At 40.6% G+C, this 26,312-nt stretch overlaps 1 protein-coding gene across 1 annotated transcript in view; it reads right to left on the minus strand.

The window, feature by feature from the left end:
- The window catches only part of LOC122553525 (ena/VASP-like protein), a 283,915-nt gene that overhangs the window by 26,535 nt on the left and 231,068 nt on the right, over positions 1 to 26,312 (minus strand). Inside the window, exons 5-7 of the mRNA XM_087989777.1 lie at positions 19,851 to 19,909; positions 7,170 to 7,408; positions 1,814 to 1,947 (exon numbers count right to left, since the gene is read on the minus strand). Coding sequence (XP_087845903.1) covers positions 1,814 to 1,947; positions 7,170 to 7,408; positions 19,851 to 19,909 — 432 coding nt within the window. The remainder of the gene's footprint in view (positions 1 to 1,813; positions 1,948 to 7,169; positions 7,409 to 19,850; positions 19,910 to 26,312) is intronic.

A 26,312-nucleotide genomic window follows, 5' to 3' on the forward strand; every position in this document is an offset into this window, starting at 1 on the left:
TGTCCTCCTGCGGCATTTGCAAAAGGTTAACATGGAGATATGGCAAGAAATTAGGGAAGTTAATTAGAATGTTAACATTTATTGAGAGAGGAAATATACACAAAGGAGCGAGATCATGTTTCAGCTATACAGGGCACTGGTGAGACTGCATTTGGAAAACTGTGCACAGTTTTGGTCACTTTATGAAGGAAGGCTATAAATGCATTAGAGGTAGTTTGGAGAAGGTTACTAGATTATTATCTTGGATGCATGGTTGTCTTACTTGGAAAGGTTGGACAAGCTAGGCTTGTATCCACTGGAGTTTAGAGAAGTAATAGAAATGTAAAAGATCCAGGGGGTCTTGACAGGGTGGAAGTGGGCAGAATGTTTCCTTATATTGGAAAGCCTTGACCTAGAGTTCATTATTTAAAATTCAGGGGTGGCCCCTTTAAATCAGAGATAAGGCAAACTATTTTCCATCAGACATTTGTGAATCTTTAGAATTCTCTTCCTGAAAAGGTGGTGGAAGCAGAATCTTTGAATATTTTTTACTCAATCGGGGTAGGCGGGAATAAGGATTTGAGGTTACAAGTAAATCTTATTGGATGGCAAAACAGGATTATTGGGCTGAATGGCCTACTTCTGTTCCTAATTTATATGCTTGAATAAAAGGGAAACTGTACATGGGATGACCAATGACTGCAGATGTGTCCTGGCAGCTATGGTGAATGAATATCATCATATTGGTACCTTATGGAATAGTTGTGCCACTGCCAGAATTGCTCATCTCGATCCACTGGCTATGTTTCAAACTAAAATGAAAAGTCCAAATGGCTTTTGGAAATCCCAGCTGTTGCAGACAAAGGGTTTTAACAGATCTCTTAATTGTCCTTAGTTGTCAACCCACTGCTAAACAGAAGGTGATGCATTCCAGTGCTCACCCAGCCTCTCTAAAATGGTTGTGGCTCATGAACTTGGCACTGAATCAGCCAATGGTGCCAGTTTGTGGGCCTGGTCATCTCTGGTCCTGGCCTCACGATCAACTAAACATCCTGCCTTCAATGTTTGTCAATTCCATTCTGCATTATGAACGCTAGAAATTGATCAAAATTGGCCAATCACATCCCTTGCATTATCTCAGCTGTTCTTTTAGTAGAGATGTAACAATTGCTGTTCTACTTTTCTTCCGTATAATGCACCTTGCAAGAGTTTGCAAAAATTATGGTTTGTGGCTTTGTTCCCTCTTCCCAACCACATTCAACAGTCTGGCCTGCAATTTAATGCAATTTCATTTTGAATAAGGGTCTTCACCAACGATTCATTCATCATCTTCTAAAGGCAGACTTCCAATTTCCACAATAAAATAATTGCTCTATTATCCTGTTACTGACACATCAAAATGGCTCTCTTTATCTCGAAAAAGTCTTTCTCTTCTTTACGTCATTTCCTTAAGTGTGTGCTTTAAATTCATCTTCATTCATATTAATTGTCATCCTTAATTCCTAATTTTCCTAAACTAATCTCCTTCTTTCCTATACAAGATATTTATTCTATTTTTCATAGTTTGTTTCAAAGCAATTTTACTTTAATCTTCCCAATTATCCTTGGAAACATAATGTTCATACATCACCTTAACTCTTAGTCTTTACCTGTACCTATACAAGCTGTGTTTAAATATCTGCTATTACTGGTGCCATTTTTTCCAACCAGTTAATTCCATCAGGTTCATCTATCATTACATGATGGACTATACAATATTTCTCTGTAATATTTGTTCTTAAATTGTCTAGTTCATCACACATTTAGATCATGCTATCACTGGCTTAGCACATACCGTTTTGCGAGCAGTTTATTCATTTCATCCATTAATCCTCCTCCTCCCCCAGCTGCTGCTGCCCCACAGCTGTTCCGATTGGTTTCATTCTTTGACACTCCCCCAGGACTGGAGCTTCCTGAACCTTCTTCAGGCTGCAAACAAGTTTAGAGATGGAAGATTATGATTTGGAACAATCTCTGTTTGCTAAACATTTTAATATAAACTGTTCAATTTACCAAATCATATTCTTTCAAGGTACTAAGTAATAACATCTGAAATTTTAACTTGTAATACTTCTTATGTTAATATAGATTATCATAACATAGAAACATGAGTAGGCCATTCGGCTTTTGAGCCTACTTCATTATTTACCTGTATCGGAGATAACTATCTACCTCAACATCATTTCTCCCCAGCTATATCCATATCACTGGATGTCATTAGTCTTAAAAGTCTGTTGACTTTTGATTTGAACATGCTCAATAATTAAGTTAAATCGAAGAGTGAAGAAATTTCTCCTCATCTCAGACCTAAACTCTTTGTCATGAAAGTATACCCTCTGGTTTCAAACTCAACTACCTACCTATATCCACCCTATCATGCCATTTAACAATCTTCAAGTTTCAATGAGATTATCGATCATTCTTCAAAATTCTAGAGAATAAAGACTCAGTCAACTTGATTTTGTTTAAGACAATCATGCCATCCTGTAGATTAATCTGATGAATTTCCATGCTCTATAACAGTATTTCTTTTATTAGGTAAGAAAACAGAAACTGTACACTGTACTCTAGGTCATAGAGTTAGACAGCATGGAAGCAGACCCTTCAGCCCACTCATCCTAAACTGAACTATTCCCATCTGCCTGCATTTGGCCCATGTCACTCTAAACCTTCCCATCCATGTACCTGTCCAACTGTCTTTTAAATGTTCTAATTGTACTCACCTCTTTCACTTCCTCTGGCAGCTCCTTCTATACACACACCACCCTCTGTGGGAAAAAGTTGCCCCTCAGGTCTCTTTTAAATCTTTCCTCTCATAAACTTAAGCCTTCCAGTATTAGATTCCTCTACCCTGGGGAAAAGATCTTGGTTATTCACCTTACTTATGCCTCTCATGATTTTACAAGCATCTATAAGGTCACCCCTCAACCTCCTATGGTCCAGGGAAAAAGGTTCTAGCCAATCGAGCCTCTCCTTATTACTCAAACCTTTCAATATTGGTAAAATTCTTGTAAATCGTTTTGCATCCTTTCTAGTTTAATAACATCTTTCCTATAGCAGGGCAACCAGAATTGTAAGCAGTACTCCAAATGTGGTCATATCGTTGTCTTAGACAGCTGTAACATGCCATCCCAACTCCTGCACTCAATGCTCTGACCGATGAAGGCAAGCTGCCTAAATGCCTTCTTCACCACCCTGTCTACCTATGATACCACTTTCAAGGAACTATGCACCTGACCCCAAGATCTCTCTGTTCAGTAACACTCCCCAGAGTCCTACAATTAACTGTGTTGATCCTGCCCTGGTTTACCTTATTAAATGCAACGCCTCACATCTATCAAAACTGAACTCAATTCGCCATTCCTTGGCCCACTAGCCCAGTTGATCAAGATCTCATTGTATTCTTAGATAACCTTCTTCACTGTCTACTCCACGACCAATTTTGGTCTCATCCTCAAACTAGCTAACCATGCCTCCTGTATTCACATGCAAAATGTTTATGTAAATGATGAGCAGAAGTGGAACCAGTACCAATCTTTGCCACACACCACTGGTCGCAGGCCTCCAGTCTGAACAACAATCCTCTACTACCACTCTCTGTCTCCTACCGTCAAGACAATTTTGTATCCAGTTGGCTTTCCCTGGATCCCATGTGATGTAGCCTTACTAACCAATCTACCATGTGGAATCTGGTGTGTGCTTTCACAAAGACTTTAAACAACTGTGGTAAGACATCTATACTTTTGCACTCAGCTCTCTTTGCAATGAGGACCATCATAACATTTGTCTTCCGAATTGTTTGTTGCTCCTGCATTTTAGCTTTGAGTCACGCATGAATGGGAGCATCCAAGTCTCTTTAAACACGAGTACGTCCAAAGCGCTCAAATTTAAGAAATTTTCTGCCTTTTTGCTTTTCCCACCAATGTGAATAATTTGGCAATTACATTATATTTTGTCAGCCATGTTCTAGCCCATTCACATATTCTATCCAAGTCTTGTTGGAGTATCATTGCATCCTCCATAGGACTTACATTTCCACCCAATTAATGTCATCAGCAAAGTTGGAAATCTTCCAATTGGTCACCATATTCAAATTATTTATAAAGATTGTGAACAGCTCTGGACTTAGCACTGATCATTGTGGTTACTCCACTTGAACAGCCTACCATTCTAAGAATTAATGATTTGTTCCTACACTGTTTTCTATATATTAACCAGCTCTTAATTCATTTTAACATATTTTTCCCAGTCCCATGCACTCCTGATTTTTATTTAAAAGTCTCTGTGCGGAACTTATCAAAAGCTTCCTGAAAATCTAAATATACCACATCCTTCAGCTGTTTTATCAATGCTACAATATCCTTAAAACTCTAATAACTTAATTTTTAAAAATCCATATTGATTCTGCCCAGTTTTAACCATTCTTTTCAAAATGTCCAGTTATCACATCCTTTATGATAGGTTCTACCATTTTCACATTACTGACATCAAACTAACAGACCTGTAGTTTTCCATTCTCCCTCTTCTTTCTTTCTGAAATTGGGGAGTTACATTTGCCACTTTCCAGTTCATAAGAACCTTTCCGTAATCTATACATCTTTGAAAGATAACCACCAATGCATCCATTATTTCTCAAGCCACCTCCTTCAGAACTCGAGGATGACACTTATCTAGACCAGAAGATTTGTCAAATATCAATTTACTCAACTTTTCAAATGGTACCTCTTTATAACACAAATTTAGTTTAGTTTCTCAATTTCACAGGTCCCTATTTTGCCTGGAGAATTCTGTATGTTTTTCCATGAGCACAAACGCAAAGTAACTGTTTATGTCCTTCACCCTGTTGCTGTCCATTAGAAATTCTCCTGCCTCAGCTGAAAGGACACAGAAGTGGTTCTAGCTCATCTGTTCCTTTTTTCCTCCCCAAAGAAATTATTACAGCCCAACTTTACGCTGCTCGCTAGTTTCTATTTATAGTCTCGTTTCTGTTTTAATGAATTTCTTGGTCCTTTTTTGCTGGGTTCTAAATTGTCTCCCAATCCTCAGACTTACCACTTCTCTGGCATCTTTTAAATCACTTACTTTGTTGCAATCCAACCTTTAACCTCTTTTCAATACCATGTTTGATTCACCTTTCCCTTTGGATATTTGTGACTTAGACAACTGTATGCCTGCTGTAGACCATGTAATATTTCTTAAAAACAAACCTTCGTCTATCTTTTACGGTATTTTCCCAAACCATGGTATCCAACTGTTCCCTCATATTTTCCTTGTTTCCTTTCTTCAAGTTTAAGGCCCTGGTTTTAGAATGAACTATATCATATCAAATATAATGCAATATTCTACCATACTCTGGTCACTACTTCCCAAAGGCCCTATACAACAAGGTTATTAATTTGCCTTTTCATTGCAATAACACTAAATACAAAATAGTCTAGCTTGGCCTGACTCCTCAATGTACTGCTCCAGAAACCCATCTTTTACACAATCCAGGAATTCACTCTGCACAGAATTAGTGCTGTTTTGGTCAACCCAGACTACGTGTACAATGCAGTTTGCCATAATTACTGCATTGCCCTTATTACACACATCTCTATTTTCCTGATTTAGACCATGCCCAACATTACCACAACATTTTGGTAGCCTATAAACAATGCCTACCAATGTTTACTGCTTGTGTTGTTCCTTAGCTCCACCCAAACTTATTCTAATCTTAATACTATCGGTTAACATCCTTGCAACACCAAAATTGGTATCTCCTTAAATCAAGCAGTACAATTAAATTGTTCTGCTGAGTCAGGTTCCCATCCTGTGTGAATTATGCAATCCCTCCCCTTTCCTCTGCTGACAGAAATGGACCAGTTGGAAATGTGGTGAGAACTCCAACATCTGGATTCTATCCAACATTTTCAAATGTTCACAGAGTCTTCCAGACTTCATGCAAAGCCAGTCCAAAGATTATTCTTTAACAGAAGAAAACTAATTAACTGCAAATTCATCACCTCACAATTATTTTAAGCAAACATGACCAGCTTAGATAATTGGGGTCAGTTAGCTCAGTTGGCTGGATGGCTGGTTTCCAATACAGAGTGATGTCAAAGCACGGGTTTAATTCCTATGCTGGCTGAGGTTACAAACATTCAAAAGGAAAGGTGAATTAAATGTGGGTTACCATGAGGGTCTCTCCTTCTCAATCCCTCTTCTCATCTCAGGCATCGTGACCATCAGGTTAAACCACCATCACTTAATCTCTCCCTAATGAGAGAGTAGCACTATGGTCTGGTAAGACTATGATGACTTTATCTTTATTACAAGTGGAACATTACCAGTCTTTTTTATTGCAGCGTGATGTCACAACATTGTAATGTTTTGAGCAGAAAACTGTCATTCCAATCTCAGAACTCACTCTAATAACATCTTTCTTATAATATAGAAACCAAAATTGAGCACAAAATGCCAGGTGTACCTTTAACAAGACTTTAATAACAGTTTCTCAGGCATACATTCAATATTTTATGTATTTATTTGCCATCTATAAACACTACATGGGCAAGAGATTCTGTCAATTGATCCAAGTATTAATCCAGAATGCATTTAAGTATTTTTTAAACTAAGTCCTTACTGTGAAGCTAATGTGTTTAGATGATCTAATGGCAGGAGATGGGCTAGCTTTGTGATTGATACAACTTATTGTCTATATAAATAGCCACAGGAAAACAGAATGTGGTTTATTAACCTGGAGTATATATTGTAAAAGAATTGCATTCTCTCAATTATCACATTGTATTCCAATCTGAAATAATTTACTGTGTATTATTTGCACTGCAATTCTCAATCCGAGGAAAATGTCAAATGGTGTCATAGCTGAAGTGATAAACAAGTGTAAGTTAGAGTCACTGCATACCATGTGAAAAACATACTCTCATATTAGCAGTTGAATAATGCGCACCAATTTATAATATCAACATGCAATAAAGGTACTGAAATGGTCCCGAGGATTTTAAATGCTGATTTGGGTACAGCACTCCACAAACTACACCACAAAAGTTATTTCCAAAGAGCATGAAGTGGCTTCAAATCCCCAATTTATCAAAAGGTGTCTCAATTGTTTGTAAACACAGAAGTATTTAAAAGAAAAGTAAGACTCCTACCCGACTGGTTTTCCTCAGTTTGGCTCCAGCAAGTGCTGCTGCCAGACCTGAAGCTGAAGGTCCATCATCACCTCTAGCCCCTGGGCTTCCACAAGCTGGCAATGGAGGGGGAGGAGGTGGCCCACCTCCAGATGCTGGTGGAGGCCCTGGTGGCGGTGGAGGTGGTGGGGGACCACCAGCAGGAGGTGGCGGGGGACACACACTTTGGGTTGGGGGTCCTCCAGGAGGCATGGAGGGAACTGAAATAAAAGTAGAAATAAATTTAAGTACTTCAAGAAGATCATCAATTAGAAAGAAAGGTCAAAATGCTATCATGTACTGTTGAAAACAGGTTAACGTTGAAGTAAGTAAAGATGCATAAAATGTTAATGTTTCATTGCACTTTGAAATTGAAGAGAAGGCAAATTTAAAATGTATGTTATCTGGTTAGTCTTGCAGCACAAAATTGAATACCAAAAGATTAAAGGTCAAAATAAAGTGTAATAGCATTTAATTACAATATTTAATATAATTGGTGTAACTACTTTCAATTGACTAAGGGGATTACTTGAAGTACCTTTCTCTCTAAAATAAGTCATTTTAAAGGACTAGCACAATAGATTGATATAAGCCATATGTTTGCTTTATGCTTTTACCCTAAAATAATTTGATTTCTTTTCGCCTTTATCTCAAATCATAATCTGAATTAAGCAGAATACTGTAGCATTCACAGGTTAACCAGTTACAGTGGGCGAGTCTGTCAATTTTGGTAATTACAAAACAATTGTGCTTGGGTGCATTTCCATGGGATATTACAGTAACATGTCATTAGAATCCAGATTTCAGATGCTTTATTAGGAAAATAATAGGATGAAAGCAAGTGATATGTCTACAGAATGGCATTGCAAAACTAAAAAAGATACTTTAAAATAAAACTCATCATATCTTCTCCATTAAACTAGTCCTTTACAATTTTGTATGCATCAACAGTCATTTAAGAATGAACTTTTTCTATATTCAAACCAAGCAGAGAAAGACAAAAAAAAAGCCAAGAGATGCTATCAACAAAAATCCACACACAGGTTGCATGACTTCCAGCACGACATCACTTACCCGCCTGGGTAATGGCAGTTGAAGTAACTGATGTCATGGGAGATGGGGTCTTCTTGGACATTGCTGCTTCAGAGCAAGCAGCATAAAATGGAGGAGATGTAACAAAGTGTGAGGTGGTTTTGTATACCTGCTGTGCAGGGAGTGCAGATGAAGATGACAACTGTGGGTGGATTTGGCAACTGGAAGGACTACTTAAGAATGACACTTGAGATACAGGAGTAGATGCTAAACTAAATGTGAAAGAGCCCTCTGTACTTTTTACTGGGGACTTGGAGGTCAGGTGAGTTGCTGTTTGCAAACGATCTTCATCCTGACCATTCTGGTTTGTGGCTGATGGAGCTACCTGAACCACAGAGTCTATAGGTCTTTTAATCTTGCTATCACACACACGAATAACGGGAAGAGCAATTGGAATTATAGGCTGTGGTCCAACAGCCCTGTGGGGAGGAGAAGTGATCATCACGGGGGGAGATGGAGGTAGAGGAGAAGATGTAGTAGATGAATCAGAGACAGATTTAGGGAGCAACGGTGGTGGGTGGGTGGGAGAAGGAGGAGGGGATAATGGGTTCAGTCTAACACGCTGACACCTGCTTCCTAGGTTTGGCTGCACAGGAGAAAATGCAGAACTTATGGAAGCAGATAATTGTGGCATTGAGGTTGGAAGAGGTGGAGATTCAGTATGTGCATTTCTCAATGTTAGCTGGCAAGGATCGTCAGCAAATACTTCTTTAGGAGAGGTTGTGGAATCAAAGGATGTAGCTCTGGCATAAGATGGAGGAGGGGCAGTACCCGAAGGTACAATCACACTGTAGTTACTGTACTCAGGTGGAGGAGATTGGCTATGAGAAGGGGAAGGAGAAACTTTGATCTGAAGGGTAGAAACTAAGCAGCAGTGGAAAAAGAAGAAAAGAAACAGTGAGTAGAAAATACTATAAATCAAAAAGGCAAAGAGCAATTAAAATTTTAGAATATTCTATCATAATTGGAAAAACATACTGACAGAGAGATGGGAATAATCTTTTATTTCATCCTGATACACATCAGACCTTTTGAGGTCAGTATCAAAATATCTGCCCTATGAACGTATGGCCACTTTTTATTGTGGTAAATGCTGACATCAGAACCTTTGACAGAAATGATCATATTATCCATTTTCCCAATGAGAAGATGATTGCAATGATCTGAATGACCATAAAACCAGAACATGTAAGAGTAGGAACAGGCCATTCAGCCAATCAAGTCTGCTCTGTCATTCAATGAGATCATGGTATATCTGATAATCCTCAACTCCACTTTCCTCCATTTCCCCATAACTCTTGATTCCCTTATTGGTTAAAAATCTGTCTGTCTCAGCCTTGAATATACTTAACGACCTAGCCTCAAAAGCCTTCTGTGGTAGAGATTTCCATAGATGCACTATATTCCTAGAGAAGGAATTCCTTCTCATCTTTGTTTTAAGTGAGTGATCCCTTACTGTGAGATTATGCTCTCTGGTCCTCGAACTTCCCACATGGGGAAACAACCATTCCACACCTACCCTGATGGAGGTCAAATTTGGGAGGTCAAATGCAAAAGGAAAGTATGCAGTAAATGGCAAGATCCTTAGGAGCGTTAATATACAGAGGGATCATGAGGTGCAAATCCATTGCTACCTGAAAGTGACAACATATGTGGATAAGGTGGTAAAGAAGGCATATGACATGCTTGCCTTCATTAGTTGGGGCATTGAGTATAAAATTTGGCAATGAAAACACAAATTGCTGAAAAATCTCAGCAGGTCTGGCAGCATCAGTGAAGAGAAATCAGAGTTAACATTTCGGGTCCAGTGACCCTATCTCAGAACCCGTTAACATTTTGTTTTCGTTTCTGATTTACAGCATCTGCAGTTCTTTCAGTTTTTATAAAAGTTGGCAAATCTTGCTGCATCTGTGTAAGACTTCAGTTAAGCCACATGTGGAGTGTTGTGTGCAGTTCTGGTTTGGAAAGATGTGGAGGGCTTGGAGAGGGTGCAAAACAGGTTTTACCAAGATGTTGCCTGGGTAAGAATGTATTAGCTTTAGAGAGAGGTTGGACAGCATTGGATTATTTTCACTGGAGTTTTGATGTCTGAAGGCAACCTGATGAAGTATATAAAATGATGAAGGTATGGATTGGGTGGGTATTCAGAATCTTTGTCCCAGGATGGAAATGTAAAATACTAGGAGGTATGGGCTTAAGGTGAAAGGGACAAAGTTTAAAGGAGATGTGCGAGGCAACTTTCTACATAGGAGTTGGTAGGTGCCTGGACCACACTGCCAGGGAAGAAGCAGGGAAGAGCAACATTTAAGAGGCATTTAGACAGGCACATGAGCAGACAGAGAATAGAAGGATATAGATCATGTACAGGAAGATGGGATTAAGTTAGAATAGCACCATGGTCCGTATGCTCCTGTGCTTTTTGTTCTATGTTCTAAACTCTCTAAGAATCTTATATGTTTCAATAAGGATGCCTCTTAGTCTTCTAAAGTCCAACAAGTTTAATGCCATTATATTTGCCTTAGATAAGGGTATACAACTGTGGTCTGCCTTACTGCATTGTATAGTTTTAGCAAGACTTCCCTATTTTATTACTCTATTTCCTTGGAAATAAAGGTTAATGTTCCATTTGCTTTTCCTATTATCTACTGAACCCTTATGCTAGCTTTTAGTACACGGACCCCAAAACTCCATGTACTGCAGCTTTACACAGTCTTTGTCCACTTAAATAACATTCAGCTTCTTGCCAAAAGTAATGGGATGGAGAATGAGGTGGAATGAGAGGCAATGAGAGGAGAAGGAGCAGAGATAATCCTAAATTTGCTTCCGCTCAGGCAATACTGAGGACTGTATAAGTCAGACTGCATCACAGCAGTATAGACAGCCAAAAGCACAGGTACATCTGTATATTCTGCAGACTTATATGACAGAAAAATAGTTTAAAAGGATATAAGTTCACAAAAATCTTCTTTTCATCTTCCACAAACACATTCACCGTGTGTTTGGGAGACCCTTAGAACACTTAGACCCTCTGTTCATGACCAGAAACAGAAGTGGAGTCTTCTAATATGGGGAGGTGATTGTGCTGCAGCTATGGCACAGTCTGGCTGACCAAGGAGCTTTCCCACTCTCATCACCTTCCACTGGCATATCAGCTTGCCCATCAGTTTGCCTGGTCACATTATGATATTCCTTCTATGGCCATCAAGTCCTGAAGTGGAACTTGAATGGAGAGTTTATGGTTAAAAGTTAGGTGTGCTATCACTATGTCACAACATATTTTCTCTTCAGCCCTGCCCGAGGGGGCTGAGAGGAGTTATGTTCATACTAATGTAATGTCTAATGTTGCCTAATGCTATACTCCACGTTGCATGCTACCTCCCTCCCACAGTTAGCAGTCCTTCACAGTATATTTTCCTAACATCTTGATTATTCAGCTACAATAGCAAATTTGATGAATGAATCTTATGATCAAATTATGTTGATAATTTACACTCACTCAATCATCAAATTTGCTATTGTAGCTGACACACAAGTGACACACAGAACAGTCAACCATTACTGATTATGTTGACTTTTCGTGTGTGAACAGCAGATTTCCTTTAAAGGATCACATCACTTTCAACTTTATAGACTGCTATCAGGACTCAAGTGGCTACACTGGGCTCTTTTCAAACACTTTTAAATCAGACAGCCCATAGTAACAATAAAAAATACACTTGCAGACAAATACAAAGCATGATCAACCATTTGAATCATGTCAAATGATTAAAGCATCTGAATTCTTGCAGGGTTGGAATACTATTCACAAAAACCCTCTAAAAGTAGCTGAAAATTACACCTTTAAACAAGTGGTTCAATACACCACTGAGTAGTACAGGTGATTACTATTAAATATTCTTGCTTTGAATAAATAAGGTTTGGTGATAAAATGAATAAATCATTTGATGTTTGGTGAAAATATCTTTTTTTTTAATGACAAATAACTGGGTTTAAAGATTGTATTTTGTGAGGAAAGAGTCTGAAGGGTATGATCAGTGAGATTAATTTAATATTGCTTAAGCAAAACGTCAGCACAAGCATTATAGATTGAACAGTTACTAATTTGTTTCCCCGGCTCCCAATGCCTCATCTTCACCATGGACATCCAGTCCCTGCACACATTGTCTGCCATGATGAAGGTCTCCAAGTCCTCCGTTTCTTCCTCTCACACTGTCCCAACCAATATCCTTCCGCCGACACCCTTATCCACCTGGCTGAACTGATCCTTATCCTTAACAACTTCTCCTTCCAATCCTCCCACTTCCTCCAAACCAAAAGGGTAGCCAAGGGCACCCACATGGGGTTCAGCTATGCCTACCTGTTTGTCGGATGTGTGGAACCGTCCATCTTCCGCAGTTATACCAGCACCACTACCCCATTGATGTTCCTCCGCTACATCAATGATTGTATTGGTGCCAACTCGTGCTCCTGCGAAGTTCATCAACTTTACCAATACCTTCCAACCTGATTTCAAATTCACCTTGTCCAGCTGAGAAACCTCTCTCCCCTTCCTGGACCTCTCCATTCACAATCTCTGGTGACCGACTAACCACAGGCATATACTACAAGCCCACCGACTCCCACAACTACCTAGACTACACCTCCTCCCAGCCTACCTCCTGTAAAAACTCAATCTCTTATTCCCACTCCTCCACCGCATCTGTTCCCAAGATCACCAGTTCCACCTCAAAGTCCCAGATGGCCTCCTTCTTCCACAATTGCAACTTCCCTTCCCACACAGTTGATGATGCCTTCCAGGGCATCTCCTCCACTTCACGCACCACCACCCTTGAACTCCATCCCTCCCAATGCAACAAGGATAGAACCCTACGGCCCTCACCTTCCACCCCAACAACCTCCGCCTACAACCCATCATCCTCCACCACCTCCAAACGGACGCCACCACCAGAGATATATTTCCCTCCCCACCCCTATCAGTGTTCCGAAAAGACTATTCCCTCCGCGAATCCCTCGTCAGGTCCACACCCCACACTAGCCCACATCCCACTCCTGGCACAGTTCTCTGCCACGGCAGGACGTGCAAAACCTGTGCCCACACCACTCCCCTCACCTCCATCCAAGGCCCCAAGGGATCCTTTCATATCCATCAGAAATTTACCTGTATCTCTACCAATGTCATCTACTGCATCCATTGCACCCGGTGTGGTCTCCTCTACATTGCGAATCATTTCATAGAACATCTCTGGGACATCTGCACCAACCAACCCCACCGCCCTGTGGCTGAACACTTCAACTCCCCCTCCCACTCCGTCAAGGACATGCAAGTCCTGGGCCTCCACCACCGCCAAACTGTTACCATCGACGCCTGGAGGAAGAAAGCCTCATATTCCGCCTTGAGACCCTGTAAATGTGGATTTCAACAGCTTCCTCATTTCTCCTCCCCCCACATTATCCCAGTCCCAAGTCTCGAACTCGGCACCACCCTCTGGACCTGTCCATAACTTCCCTCTCTGACCTATCACCTTCGCCCTCACCTTCATTCACCTATCGCTTTCTCAGCTACCTTTCCACAAACCCAAACCCCCTCCCATTTATCTCTCAGCCCTGACCCACAAGCCTCATTCCTGATGAAGGGCTTATGCCCGATTGTCCTGCTCCTCGGATGCTGCCTGACCTGCTGTGCTTTTCCAGCACTACATTCTCGACTCTGATCTCCAGCATCTGCAGTCCTCACTTTCTCCCTATGATAAGTTGGACAACTTATTACAAGCCTTCATTAATTCCACTTTGTCTCTCACTATTTCAAAAAGTATTGTATGTTTCTTTTCACTGCCAATAAATACAATATTTTAACATTTTCATTAAAGATATGCAATAATGATCTTTGTCAGAAATCCTTTTTTCTTTATACAGTATGTTTAACTTGCAAGCTGGCTGTGCTGTTGTGGGATTTGAGCACTTGCTAAAAACGTTCACGTGACAATATTAGCATTATACTGAAAATGCCAAGAAATAGGTTCATAATCTGCCTCTACATTATCATATTGCCATATTTTCAATATTTTGTAGAATACAAAAGTGGTTCATAGAATTTATAGTGTTAACATATAATTTTCCAAATTAAAAAAACATCCATCACTTTTGAAAATGTTGACCAACCTGTTATAAGATACATTGACAGCAAAAATTACTGGTGTGCCCTAACTCTTCATTTATGTTTTCTGACACTTATTTGCATGCCAACCAATACAAATGTCCAACACGGAAATGAGTGATAACTTCTGCTGTGATTTTGGAACATTAGGTCTTCTGTGATTATCAACATACAGCATGAACATGTACTGCTATGTGGTAACACTGATGGTATCATAACTCTATTGTTTCAATAGTAACACAATACTGACAGTAACTTTACAAAGCTAGTCTGTATTAATGCTAACAGCTACACTGCTCAACAGACAGCAATAATATTGGCATTTTATTGATAGTTATATCCGTTAGCTTTCGTGCCCCACCAAAGACATATCCTCAACTCTCATCTATGTACTGTCTTTCAGCAATATCATTTCAGAACACAGAGCAAGCTTCGTCATCTATGCTAATGACACTGAATTATTTGGGCTAAATCTTAGCATATTTTGGCAAAGTGTTATTTTTATTAGGTTTCAAGGAGGTTCCCTCTCTACGAGGTCTAGTGAGTATTCTTGGGGTATTGTCCCAAACACACCTCATTAACCACCTGCCACTTCCCTATGGTGCCCCTCTCACCTGAGAACTTAATTTTCTCAATGACTGCAACTGAAAGAATGGAAGCACATGCTATTGATCTCATATCCTGTGATCCCTGGCATCACCAACATCTTTAAAAGATTGTGCACCTGCTCAAGTACCATTAGTCTCTAGCTGTATTACATATTTCCTGCGGCCGTAGCAGGGAAGAGAAAATTGGTACTTCACTTTGTGGACAGGCACCTGGAGGGCCGGATGATCAGAGGAGGGATGTTCACTTCACATAGGACAGGTAGAGGTAGCCACAACACCAGACCCCGCCAGCTTGGTTCGAGGTTGCCATCAGAGTTTGTGCAGTCTGGAGGAGTGCCCAGCAATGTAGGAAGAGGTCAACAACCTTCTGTGTTCCTCCAGGATAAGTATTGCCATCTTCACACTGCTACTGCACACTCATTCTGTCTCTCCACCCATAAGCAATCAAAGCTCATGATCCATCACTTTCACTACTATATGCAACATTTTCCCTCACTCGGTTCTACAATCCGAAATCACCCACATCACTAAACCTACTTGGCCTCTGCACTGTCTACTCACTCAATCGCCACACCTCCCCACCTTCCCCCACCATGTGTAATACCAGCTCTGCTGGACACTTTTGTCTCTCTTAATCCCTCTTTTTCTCTCATTCCAGGATAAACAGTGCACAGTAGGGCAGAAACAGCAAGGTCAGTTGGTGGGCTTCTCAACGTTTGGCTTCTCACTTGTTATAAGGAGATGATCTGGGCCTTAACTACCCCCAACCAGCTGAATGACTGTGTCTAAGCCTCTAGACTGATACCTATTGCTGTTCTTGACTAACTGTGCCAGGAACTCCTGACTAAAAGCTGTCTCCCTGGATTTGACGAAACAGCATTCCACTTTAATTTTGAAACCACATTATTAACTTCAAGCCAAATGGTTCAAAGGGGACTGGAGGAGGATATGCCAAGAGGAGCACCAGGCATACCTAAAAGATTAGATGTCAGCCAAATGAGGCTACCAAACATGCATGCCAAACAGCAGAAACAACAAGTGATAGACAGTAGCTAAGCAATCCCATAACTACTGGATCAGATCTAACTCTGCAGTCCTGCCACATCCAGTCATGAATGGTGGTGATGAAGGGCTTTTGCCCGAAACGTCGATTTTGCTGCTCGTCGGATGCTGCCTGAATTGCTGTGCTCTTCCAGCACCACTGATCCAGAATCTGGTTTCCAGCATCTGCAGTCATTGTTTTTACCTCAATGGTGGTGATCAATCAAACATCTAACTGGAGGGGGAGACTCTACAAATATCCCCATGTTCAATGATGGAAACGACTAACACATCAGTGCAAAAGACAAGACTGAAGCATTCACAGTATTCTTTAGACAGAAATACCAAGTGGATGATCCACTTCAGCCTCCTCCAGGTCTCTAGAATCTCAGACACGAGTCTTCAGCCAAACTGATATTAAGAAGTGGTTGGAGGGACTGGATACCATAAAGGCCATGGGGCCCTAACAACATTCTAGCAACAGTACTGAATTATGCTCCAGGATTTGCAGTTCCCTTAGCCAAGCTGTTCCAGCTTACCTGCAATACTGGTATGCAGCACGGTGGCTCAGTGGTTAGCACTGCTGCCTCAGAGCACCCCAGATTCAATTCCAGCCTCGGGTGACTGCCTGTGTGGAGTTTGCACATTCTCCCCGTGTCTGTGTGGGTTTCCTCCAGGTGCTCCGGCTTCCTCCCACAGTCCAAAGATATGCAGGTTAGGTGAATTGGCAATGCTGAATTGCCCATAGTGTTAGGTGCATTAGTCAGGGGTAAATGTAGGGGAATGGGTCTGGGTGGGTTGGTCTTCGGAGGGTCGTTGTGGACTTATTGGGCCGAAGGGCCTGTTTCCACACTGTAGGGAATCTAATCTAATATAACCAACAATATGAAAAATTGCCCAGGTGTGTCCTATACACAAAAGGCAAGACAAATCCAATCAGTCTACTCTTGATCATCAGTAAAGTGATGGAAGATGTTATCAGCAGCACCTGCTCAGCAATAATCTGCTCATTCACGTCCAGATAGCGTTCCGTCAGGACCACTCAGCTCCTGACCTCATTACAGCCTTGGTTCAAACCTGGACAAAAGAGGTGAGGTGACAATGACAGTCCTTGACATCAAGGCTGCAGTTGACAGAGTGTGGCATTAGGGAGCCTGAGCAGAACTGGAATCAATGGGAATCAGAGTGAAAACTCTCTGCTGGTCGGACCCATGTCAGCTTATAGGAAGATGGTTGTGGTTATTGGAGATCAATAATCTCCATTCCAGGACATCTTTTCAGGAGTTCTTCAGGGCAGTGTCCTTTACCCAACCACCTTCAGCTGCTTTATCAATGGCCTTCCCTCCATCATAAGGTCAGAAGTGGAGATGTTTGCAGATGATTGTGCTATGTTCAGCATCATTCGTGACTCCTCAGATACTGAAGCAACTTATGTTAAATATGATATTTTTGCCACATTAATAACATGTAGCGACCATCTCACCACTGCCCCTTGACACTTAATGACACTTCGATTACTGAATATCCTGCTATCAATACCCTGGGGGCTACCAATGACCAGAAATTGAACTGGACCAGATGTAAATACAATGGCTACTAAAACAGATCGGAGACTAAGAATATTGCAGTGAGTAACTCACCTTCTAACTCCCCTCCACATGGTGCAGGTGCTACGTATGACACGTAGCACTATCCACCCCTTGACTGATTACTGTTGACAACCACAGCAAGCTGCCTGGCTTTGTGCCTACATTAAGAGACAATTCAGGACACAAGTACCATGCACCTGTTAGCCACAGCTGAGGGAGCAAAACACGAAAAGGGAAAGCAGAGATGCTGGGAGTATCCAGATTGATGCTAAATGAGTGAGCTCGAAAAAAATGCAAGCAAGCGTCTCTGTTCACAAACTGTCCTTGCATCGGCATTAAAGTACAAAAACATCCATAAGTGGATTGGATGTGTATTGTGATGATGTAGAGAGGCTGGCATCTGTTGGATGCCAATACCCATGGATGTAGGGTATGTAGTTGCTGCTGCCCATGGAGTGTGCCCTGATTTGTTGGTATTGCATATTGAAGACGGAGATCCAGATGAGCAAGCAGCAAGCTGAAGTTTCTTGGGAATTACTCTGATTTTCAATTATGAGGTTTCTTATTTTCTATCTGGTGGGTAGTCGAATAGGAGCGTGCATATTAGCAAGGCAACACGATGCAATAATGATGATGATAATGAGTAATAATCCCCTTTAATAGGACTCTCACTGTTCACTAGTGAGAATCTTGGCTTAATGTCCAGAACTTAGATGGAAAATGCAACTTGTTGTTCCCAATGTCGAGAAAGATCTTGCTTCACTTCTCACATAATTTTCCCACATTTCTCATGATAGCTCACATCATTCAAGGCCTGGCAGTCTCTATATTATCATCCTCTCAGATGAGCTGAGACAGGGTGAATAGCCTATATATCAGAGGTGGAAATTGGCGGACATAGTGGTAGCATACATGTGTGATCAGAACTTCATCATGGTGTGAAACCTGGCACCAAAATTTTGAAAATTCTGATTCACTTAAAGGCTGCTTCCAACAAATAGGCAGTGGCTAGGAAACAAAGTCAGAAACGACAACGGTTTTAGCTTTCCCAATATTAGACACTGCAAATTTATGCTCATCCAGTACTGGTTGTTGGAAAACAGTGTGACAATTTTGAGACATTAATGTAGTTGAGATTGATGATAATAAGCCAGCACTGCATATTGTCAACGTAGATGGAGAAGCTTATGCTGGGTGATGTAATAGCGCTCCTAAAAGGTAGAACATAAGAGGGAGTCGAAGATTGATGCTTGGGGGCATGAGAAGTAACAGCGAGGGATATAAATATCAACACAAATGCAAATAATATTACTACCTTTGCACCAATGAGCAATGTAGCTGTTAGCATTTGCACATACTAACTTAGTAATGTTACTATCAGTATCTAGTTACTCTCAGAGCAGTGGGGTTATGTTACTGTCAGTGTTGGCACGTGGAGATGTTAGTGTTACTCCCTGTGTTAGTACACAACAGAAGAGTTTATGTTACTACATTACAGCAGAGGGCACCATTCATTTCAGCATTTGAACACTTGGTTAAAACGTACATAAGTGTCAGAAAACATAAATAAAAGAATATCACCATCTGTGTTAGGACACACCAGTAATTATTGCTGTCAATACACCTTTTGACAAATACAGCATCTCATTATGGAGTCAAATTTTGCTTTTTGTGCTCCTTTTAGTATTAAAGGACATTTTACTGAGTTAAAGTGCTAAACAATTATAAACTATCATTGTTCCACGCCTACTGACAGCTTTAAATACCCACAAGAATTCATTCCAATAATAGATAGCAATTTTTGTTGGTGGGGGAGGGTAAGAATATTGAAATTCAACTGCCTACTCAGGCATTGTAGCTGAATGGGACATCTTTTCCACTCGACTTCACTGAGCTGATATGCTGCCATCTGTTTTGCATCCAAGCCATTATTGCATTTTGCCCTGGGTGGCTTAGGAATTTGACCAGTGCACCACACGGGTATGAAGTATTTGCTTCATGCCATGTCAGACTGGTTTACGTGACTGTATATAATCTAACCTAAAACTTTAGAATATGTTATTTTTGAGGTGTGCCATTTCAACAACGTCCCTGGAAAGGTCTTTAGGGAAACTGATTTGAAGCGGTGACACTCAGGAGTGTGACAAAATGCAAATAAATGTTGCTAAGCAAGACTCACCAGACATGGAAGCTCGTCGTTCTCTTTCCATTTGTTCATGGCGTTGTTCCATCAGTTGCCTAAAAAAAATTTTTTCAAAACTATTACAGAGATGTATTATCTTGATGTTCCTGTGAATCAATTTTTTGTTAAACAAATAAACAAACTTTGACTCAATACAAAAACAACATGGGTAACATGAACCAAATATGCTTGGTAAATCTTAGCACCAAATAAATCTTTATTTACATTATTCAAGGGTTTCAAGACATACACAAAATTAATATCTTGTATTGACACTTAAAACACACTGCTTTGAGTTTCATCAGAGAGGAAAAAGTCAACTTTTCAAATCATAACAGAAACTTTTCGGGATTATTTCAATTTTCAAAAGGAAAATAATGTTAACATGGTATAGTACTTCAAAGCTACATTCTATTTTGCCCTTCAAACTTCCCCACTTTGGGGAATACGCAAATACTGCAGTGACATTTCCACTCACGTCATCACTGCCTGGATGATAATGTGGAACTGATCACCAGCTTGTTGTAGAATCTGTGCAAATTTCAATTGATTGAAAACAATTGAATACATACCGGGTTGGTTCTAGGATGGATCAAAACCCTATTCTGAGAGATTATATTTCAAGTACTGAAGACAAAAATCAATCCACATTTCTCCTTCTTTGACCTATCTGGATCAAATAAGTCACAAGCCATTTATCAATAAATAGTCCATTTAGGTACCAGTGATATAGGTAGAAAGAGGAAAGACAATCTGCTGAGGGAATATGAACAGCTAGGGACTAGATTTAAAAGCTAAACTAAAAATGTAATAATCTCTAGATTACTACCTGAGCCATGAGCAACTAGGATTAGAGATAAATGTGTGCCTCAAAAATTAGTGTGGGAGAAATTGCTATGAATTCATGGGACATTAGTATCAGTAATGGGGAAGAAGGGGGCTGCTCCAATGAGACAGACACTGCCTGAATCTTGCTGGGTCCAAAGTCTCAGAGAATCGCCTAACTAGGGCTGTGGATTGGGGTTTAAAGGAAACAGTGAGGGGTGGGAGGTGGGTTCGGTTGTATGGGTAATTATGGAAAAAGTTAAGGCGGGGAAGGGGTCAGCAGAGTTCAAAGTTTCCAGAACAAGTAACAGGACAGAGAAAATGGAAAAATTCAGGAATCTAACTTTAGGCACAGCAGATAAGTAGACAACGATGAAAATTGGGGGTCAGTCAATGTAGGACAGAGGGTGTTGTACTTAAATGCATGCAAGGTATACAAAACAAGATAGGCACAAGTGAGAAATGGCATGACAAACAAGCTAAATGAGTTTGTAGCGCAGATTGAAATTGGCAGGTACGTGTTGTGGGTGTCACAGAGAATTAGCTACAAATGGATCAAGAATGGGAACTAAATATCCAAGGATACATGTCCTACTGAATGGATAGGTAGATGGGCAGGGGGGGCAGGGTTGTCTTGTTTGTAAGAAATGAAATGAAGTGAGAAGGAGTTCGAAGACACAGAGTCAGTGTGCGCAGAAATCACAAAGGGAAAAACCCTTGATGGATCCTAGCTGCCATTAGGATATGGAGAAGAAAATAAATCAGGAGATATATGAAAGACAATATTACAATAATCATGGAGGACTGGAATATGCAGGTGTACTGGGAAAGTCAGGTTGGTAGCACAGTTCAAGGAAAGAAATTTGTGGAATGCTTGTGAGATTTTTTTAAAGCAACTTATAGTACAGCTCTCAAGGGAACAGGCAATTCTGGATTTAGGTTGTGTTATGAGGCAGACTTCATTAGTGAGCTGAAAGTGAAAGAACCTTTAGGTCAGTGACCATGACAGAATTCACTTTGCGGTTTGAAAGGGAGAAGATTGACTCAGATGTACCTGTATTACAATTGAGTAAATGTAACTACAAAGACACGAGGGAGGAGCTGGCCAGAGTTGATTGGAAGGGGAGACTATCAGGGAAGATGGTGGATCAGCAATGGCAGGGGTTTCTGGGTTAATTTGGGAAGTACAGTAAAATTCATCTTAAAGAAGAAGAAACATATTAAGGGAGGATGAAGCAACCTGGCTTACTGGTGAAATCAGAGACAACCAGAAAACCATGAGTAAAAAACAAGGAAGAGCCCATGAGGTGAAGTTTAGTGGGAAGCCAGAGGATCATGAAATCTTTAGAAACCAGCAAAGGATAACTAAAGAAGCAACAGGGGGCGAGAAGATGAACTATGACAGGAAACTAGCTAGTAATGTAAAAGAAGATTGAATGAGTTATTTTTCTAATATTTAAAAGGTAAGAGGTAGGCAAGAGTGGACAATGGATCATTGGAAAATGAGGCTGGGTAAAGTAGAAATGGGGAACAAATGTCCTCAGAAATAAGGACAGGAAAATGGCTAATGTAAAACCCCTGTTTAAGAGGGAAGGGAGGCAGAAGACAGGAAACCACAGGCCAGTTAGCCTGACCTCGATCGTTGGTAAGATTTCAGAGTCCATTATTAAGGATGAGATTGCAGAGTACTTGAAAGTGCATAGTAAAATAGAATGGAGTCACCACGGCTTCATCAATGGAGGCCATGAGGCCATACTTGACAAATCTTTCAGAATTCTTTGAGGAAATAATGAGCAAGTTAGACAAAGGAGAGCCAGTGGACGTGATCTATTTGGATTTCCAGAAGATGTTTGATGAGGCGCTGAATAGGAAGTTGCTGAATAACAGCAGAGCTCCTGGTATTAGGGGCAAGGCACTGGCATGGATAGAGGATTGGCAGAGAATAGGGACATAGGGGTCTTTTTCAGAATGGCAGCTGGCAACTAGTGGAGTTCCTGCAGAGGTCAATATTGGGACCACAACTATTCACATTATACATTAATGATCTAGACAAATGAACGAAGGGCATTGTTGCTAAGTTTGCAGGTGACAAAAAGGTAGGTGGAGGGACAGGTAGTGTTGAGGAAACAGGGAGACTGCAGAAGGACTTGACAGGCTAAGCGAGTAACTTGTTATTCACTCATGGGATGTGGGCATCACTGACTGGCACTGATTGCCAGCATTTATTGCCAATCCGTAACTACCCAAAGGGCACTTGAGAATCAACCACATTGCTGTGGCCTGGAGTCACATGTAGGTCAGACCAGGTAAGGATGTCAGTTTCCTTCCCTAAACTACATTAGTGAACCAGATGTTTTTTCCGACTGTCAACAATGTTTTTGTGGTCACTATTTGACTCTTAATTCCAGATTTTTTTTATTGAATTCAAATTCCACCATCTGCTGTGGCAGGATTTGAACCCAGGCTCCAAGAACATGACCTGAATTAATAGTCTAGCAATAATATTACTGAGCCATCACTCCCCTTTATGAGTGTGCAAAGAAGTGGTAGATGGAATACAACGTGGAGAAGTGTGAGCATATGCACTTTGGTAGATAGAATAGAGGCATAGACTATTTCCTAAATAGGGAAAAGCTTCAGAAATCTGAAGCACAAAGGGACTTGGGAGTCCTGTTCAGGATTCTTTTAAGGTTAACATGTAGGTTCAGTTGGCAGTTAGGAAATTAAATACAATATTAGCATTCATTTCAAGAGGACTAGAGCACAAAAACAGAAATGTCTGTTGTATGAGGTTCTGGTCAGACCACATTTGGAATATTATGGGCAGTTTTGGGCACTGTATCTAAGGAAGGATATACTAGCATTGCAGGGGACCCAGAGGAGGTTTGCAAGAATGATCCCAGTGATGAAGAGCTCATCATATGAGGATGTATTCGATGGAGTCTTGAAGAATGAGCGGGAAATCTGATTGAAACGTACAGAATACTGGGAGGCCTGGATAATGTAGATGTGGAGAAGATGTTTCCACTAGTTAAAGAAAACAGGGCCCAATGGCACAGCTTCAGAGTACAGAGATAACCCTTTAGAACTGAGATGAGGAGGAATTTCTTCAGCCAGAGGACAATGAATCTATGGAACTCATTGCCGCAGAAGGCTGCTCAGGTCAAGCCATTGAGTTTATTTAACACAGAAATAGATAGGTTCTTGATTAATAAGGGATTAAGGGTTACGGGCAGAAGGCAGGGGAATGGGATTGAGAAACACATAAGCGATGATCGAATGGCAGAGTAGACTCGATGGGCCAAATGCCGAATTACACTCCTATATCTATTGGTCTTATGGTCTTAAAGTGTTGATTCTAATTCTGTCTTGATCAATAGGACGAAATCCTCCTCTATCTGAAAACTCTGTACTTTGTATTAGAAATTACATCAAATGGTGATTACTTCTGCAGTCATTTCCATAGCACAAAAGAGACAACATTTAGCACAAAATGACATTACTTACAAGACACAAGGGTGGTCCAGTTAGATAATAGAAAACTGTAAATTACTCTAGGCAGAGATTTGGTTTCTATGTTTAGTTTAAACATTGTAGAGAACTTTAATTTGCAATTAATCACCACACAACCTTGCAATATTACACAGTACACTTATAAAAAGTTGACAATTTCCCAGCTTTCCAATACTAAATTCCACAGTTTTAAAATCAGGAAATTAACCATAAATAACATTCTAAAAACATAAATACATTCAAATAGGAGTACAAGTATGTAATTTACCCTATTCAAGCCCCTGCACCTTTCAATAAGATTATGGCTGATCTCTTAGTTTTATGAATTCCACATCTCCAATTACTTCTATAATCTTCCATCTTACAACAATCTATCTACCATCTTCTTAAAAAAGTGTTCAAAACCACCACCGTCACTATCTTTTGAAGGACAGAGTTCCAAAGCTGAACAATCTCCGTACCTCTGTCCTAAACAGGGAATACCTAAGTTTAAAACAGTGTCCCCTTGTTCTGCACTCACTCAAGAGAAAAGATCCTTTCTATGTCAACCTTGTCAAGACTGTTCAGGATCTTATAACCAAGTTACTCCTTACTCTTCTAAACTGCAGTGGAAACAAGCCCAGTCTGTCCAACCCTCCTCATAAGACAACGTGCTCATTCTTATCATTAATCAAAACTGCCCTCACTGATGTGTCAAGTTTTTAATAGCAAAGTTATGATTTGTCTCAGGGTAACTGAATTAAATGAGCAATTGAACAGCAAAATCAAACAAAGAACTATGGATGTTGAAAATCTGAAACAGAAACAGAAATTGCTGAAGAAACCAAGCAGGTTTGGCAGCATCTGTGGGCAGAAAACAGAGTTAATGTCTCGAGATCCTGTCACTGGAATCTCTATTTTGGTTCAATTTTTTGCCACCACAGGAATCAAATTCTCAATGGGTAGGCTCATCAAATGCTGCCAATTGAGTTTCTTAAGTGGTCAATTAATGATCTCTTAAGTGCTTTTCATGCTACCACTGTAGATCATGCTGCTGAGGAGCAGGCAAGAAAAGTAATGGCCTTCCCCCTTGGTAAAATTAAGCAATCTGCCTGCTGGATTGGCCCATTCCATGTCAAAAAGTGTGGCTCTGGAAAAACACAGAGGGTCAGGCAGCATCTGAGGAGCAAGAGAGTCAATGTTTCGAGTGTAAGTTCTTCATCAGGAATGTCCTGATTCTCAGATGCTGCCTGACCAACTGTGCTTTTCCAGTGTCTCACTTTTTGACTCCGATCTCCAGCATCTGCAGTCCTCACTTTCACCCTGGCCCATTGTATGGGTGACTATGGTCTCAGGTGGGGATGGCAAATGCTCATTGAAAGCCACACTTGCCTCCAAACCTCCAGATACCCTCCTCTCCCCATGACACCAATCCAATCCAAACTTCTCCTTGGGAAAGTAACCCTCCTATTTGCTGCTTCTGGACTGTGGTGTTTCTGTGCCTCTAAAGCAGTGCTGCTGGTCACAGGAACCTCCAGCATCTGACAGACTGGCAGTTTTAAGCAGGGCAGGATATCACTGTAAAATTCACTGTAAAAGCCACTTAGGCTTAAAGTAAGTGCAAGGTAGATGCAAGATTTGGTCCACCTTCTTCAGACTGCATTTCAGGGGTGTCCACCATGTTCTGGTGCACATTTGCTGCACCTAATAAAGTTAGTTCTACCATTTGGGGTCCCATCTTATTTCTCTCTTCCTGCCCTGTTAGTGAAGGAAAGGAAGGGCTGAAACTTCTATAAATACCTTTTATGAGCCAGATAAGGTTGGTATTTGGTCTAATAATAGATATATTACTCCCAGCCTGCACTAAAAATGCAGTGTGCATTGCAATCATTGGAATTCACCATTTGGCTCACATAAACTATCAGCTGTTTTGAAGATGTCACCAGTAATGCTGACGCTATGGGCCTAATCTTTCAGTGAATGGCAAAGTACACGCCTTTTTACAAGAGTTCAGCAAAGAACACAGCCCGACATAGTTTCTTTTGGCCATTAGTAATTCTGGGTTCAGCTTGATCATTTTAATTGCACAATACCTACACTGTCCATGCTACTGAGTGACTGTTGACATGTAGTACTAGTTTA

This window comes from Chiloscyllium plagiosum, unplaced genomic scaffold, assembly GCF_037043375.1.
Source record: "Chiloscyllium plagiosum isolate Xiang-an unplaced genomic scaffold, Cpla_swu_hap1 HiC_scaffold_8, whole genome shotgun sequence".
Taxonomy (NCBI): Eukaryota; Metazoa; Chordata; class Chondrichthyes; order Orectolobiformes; family Hemiscylliidae; genus Chiloscyllium; species Chiloscyllium plagiosum.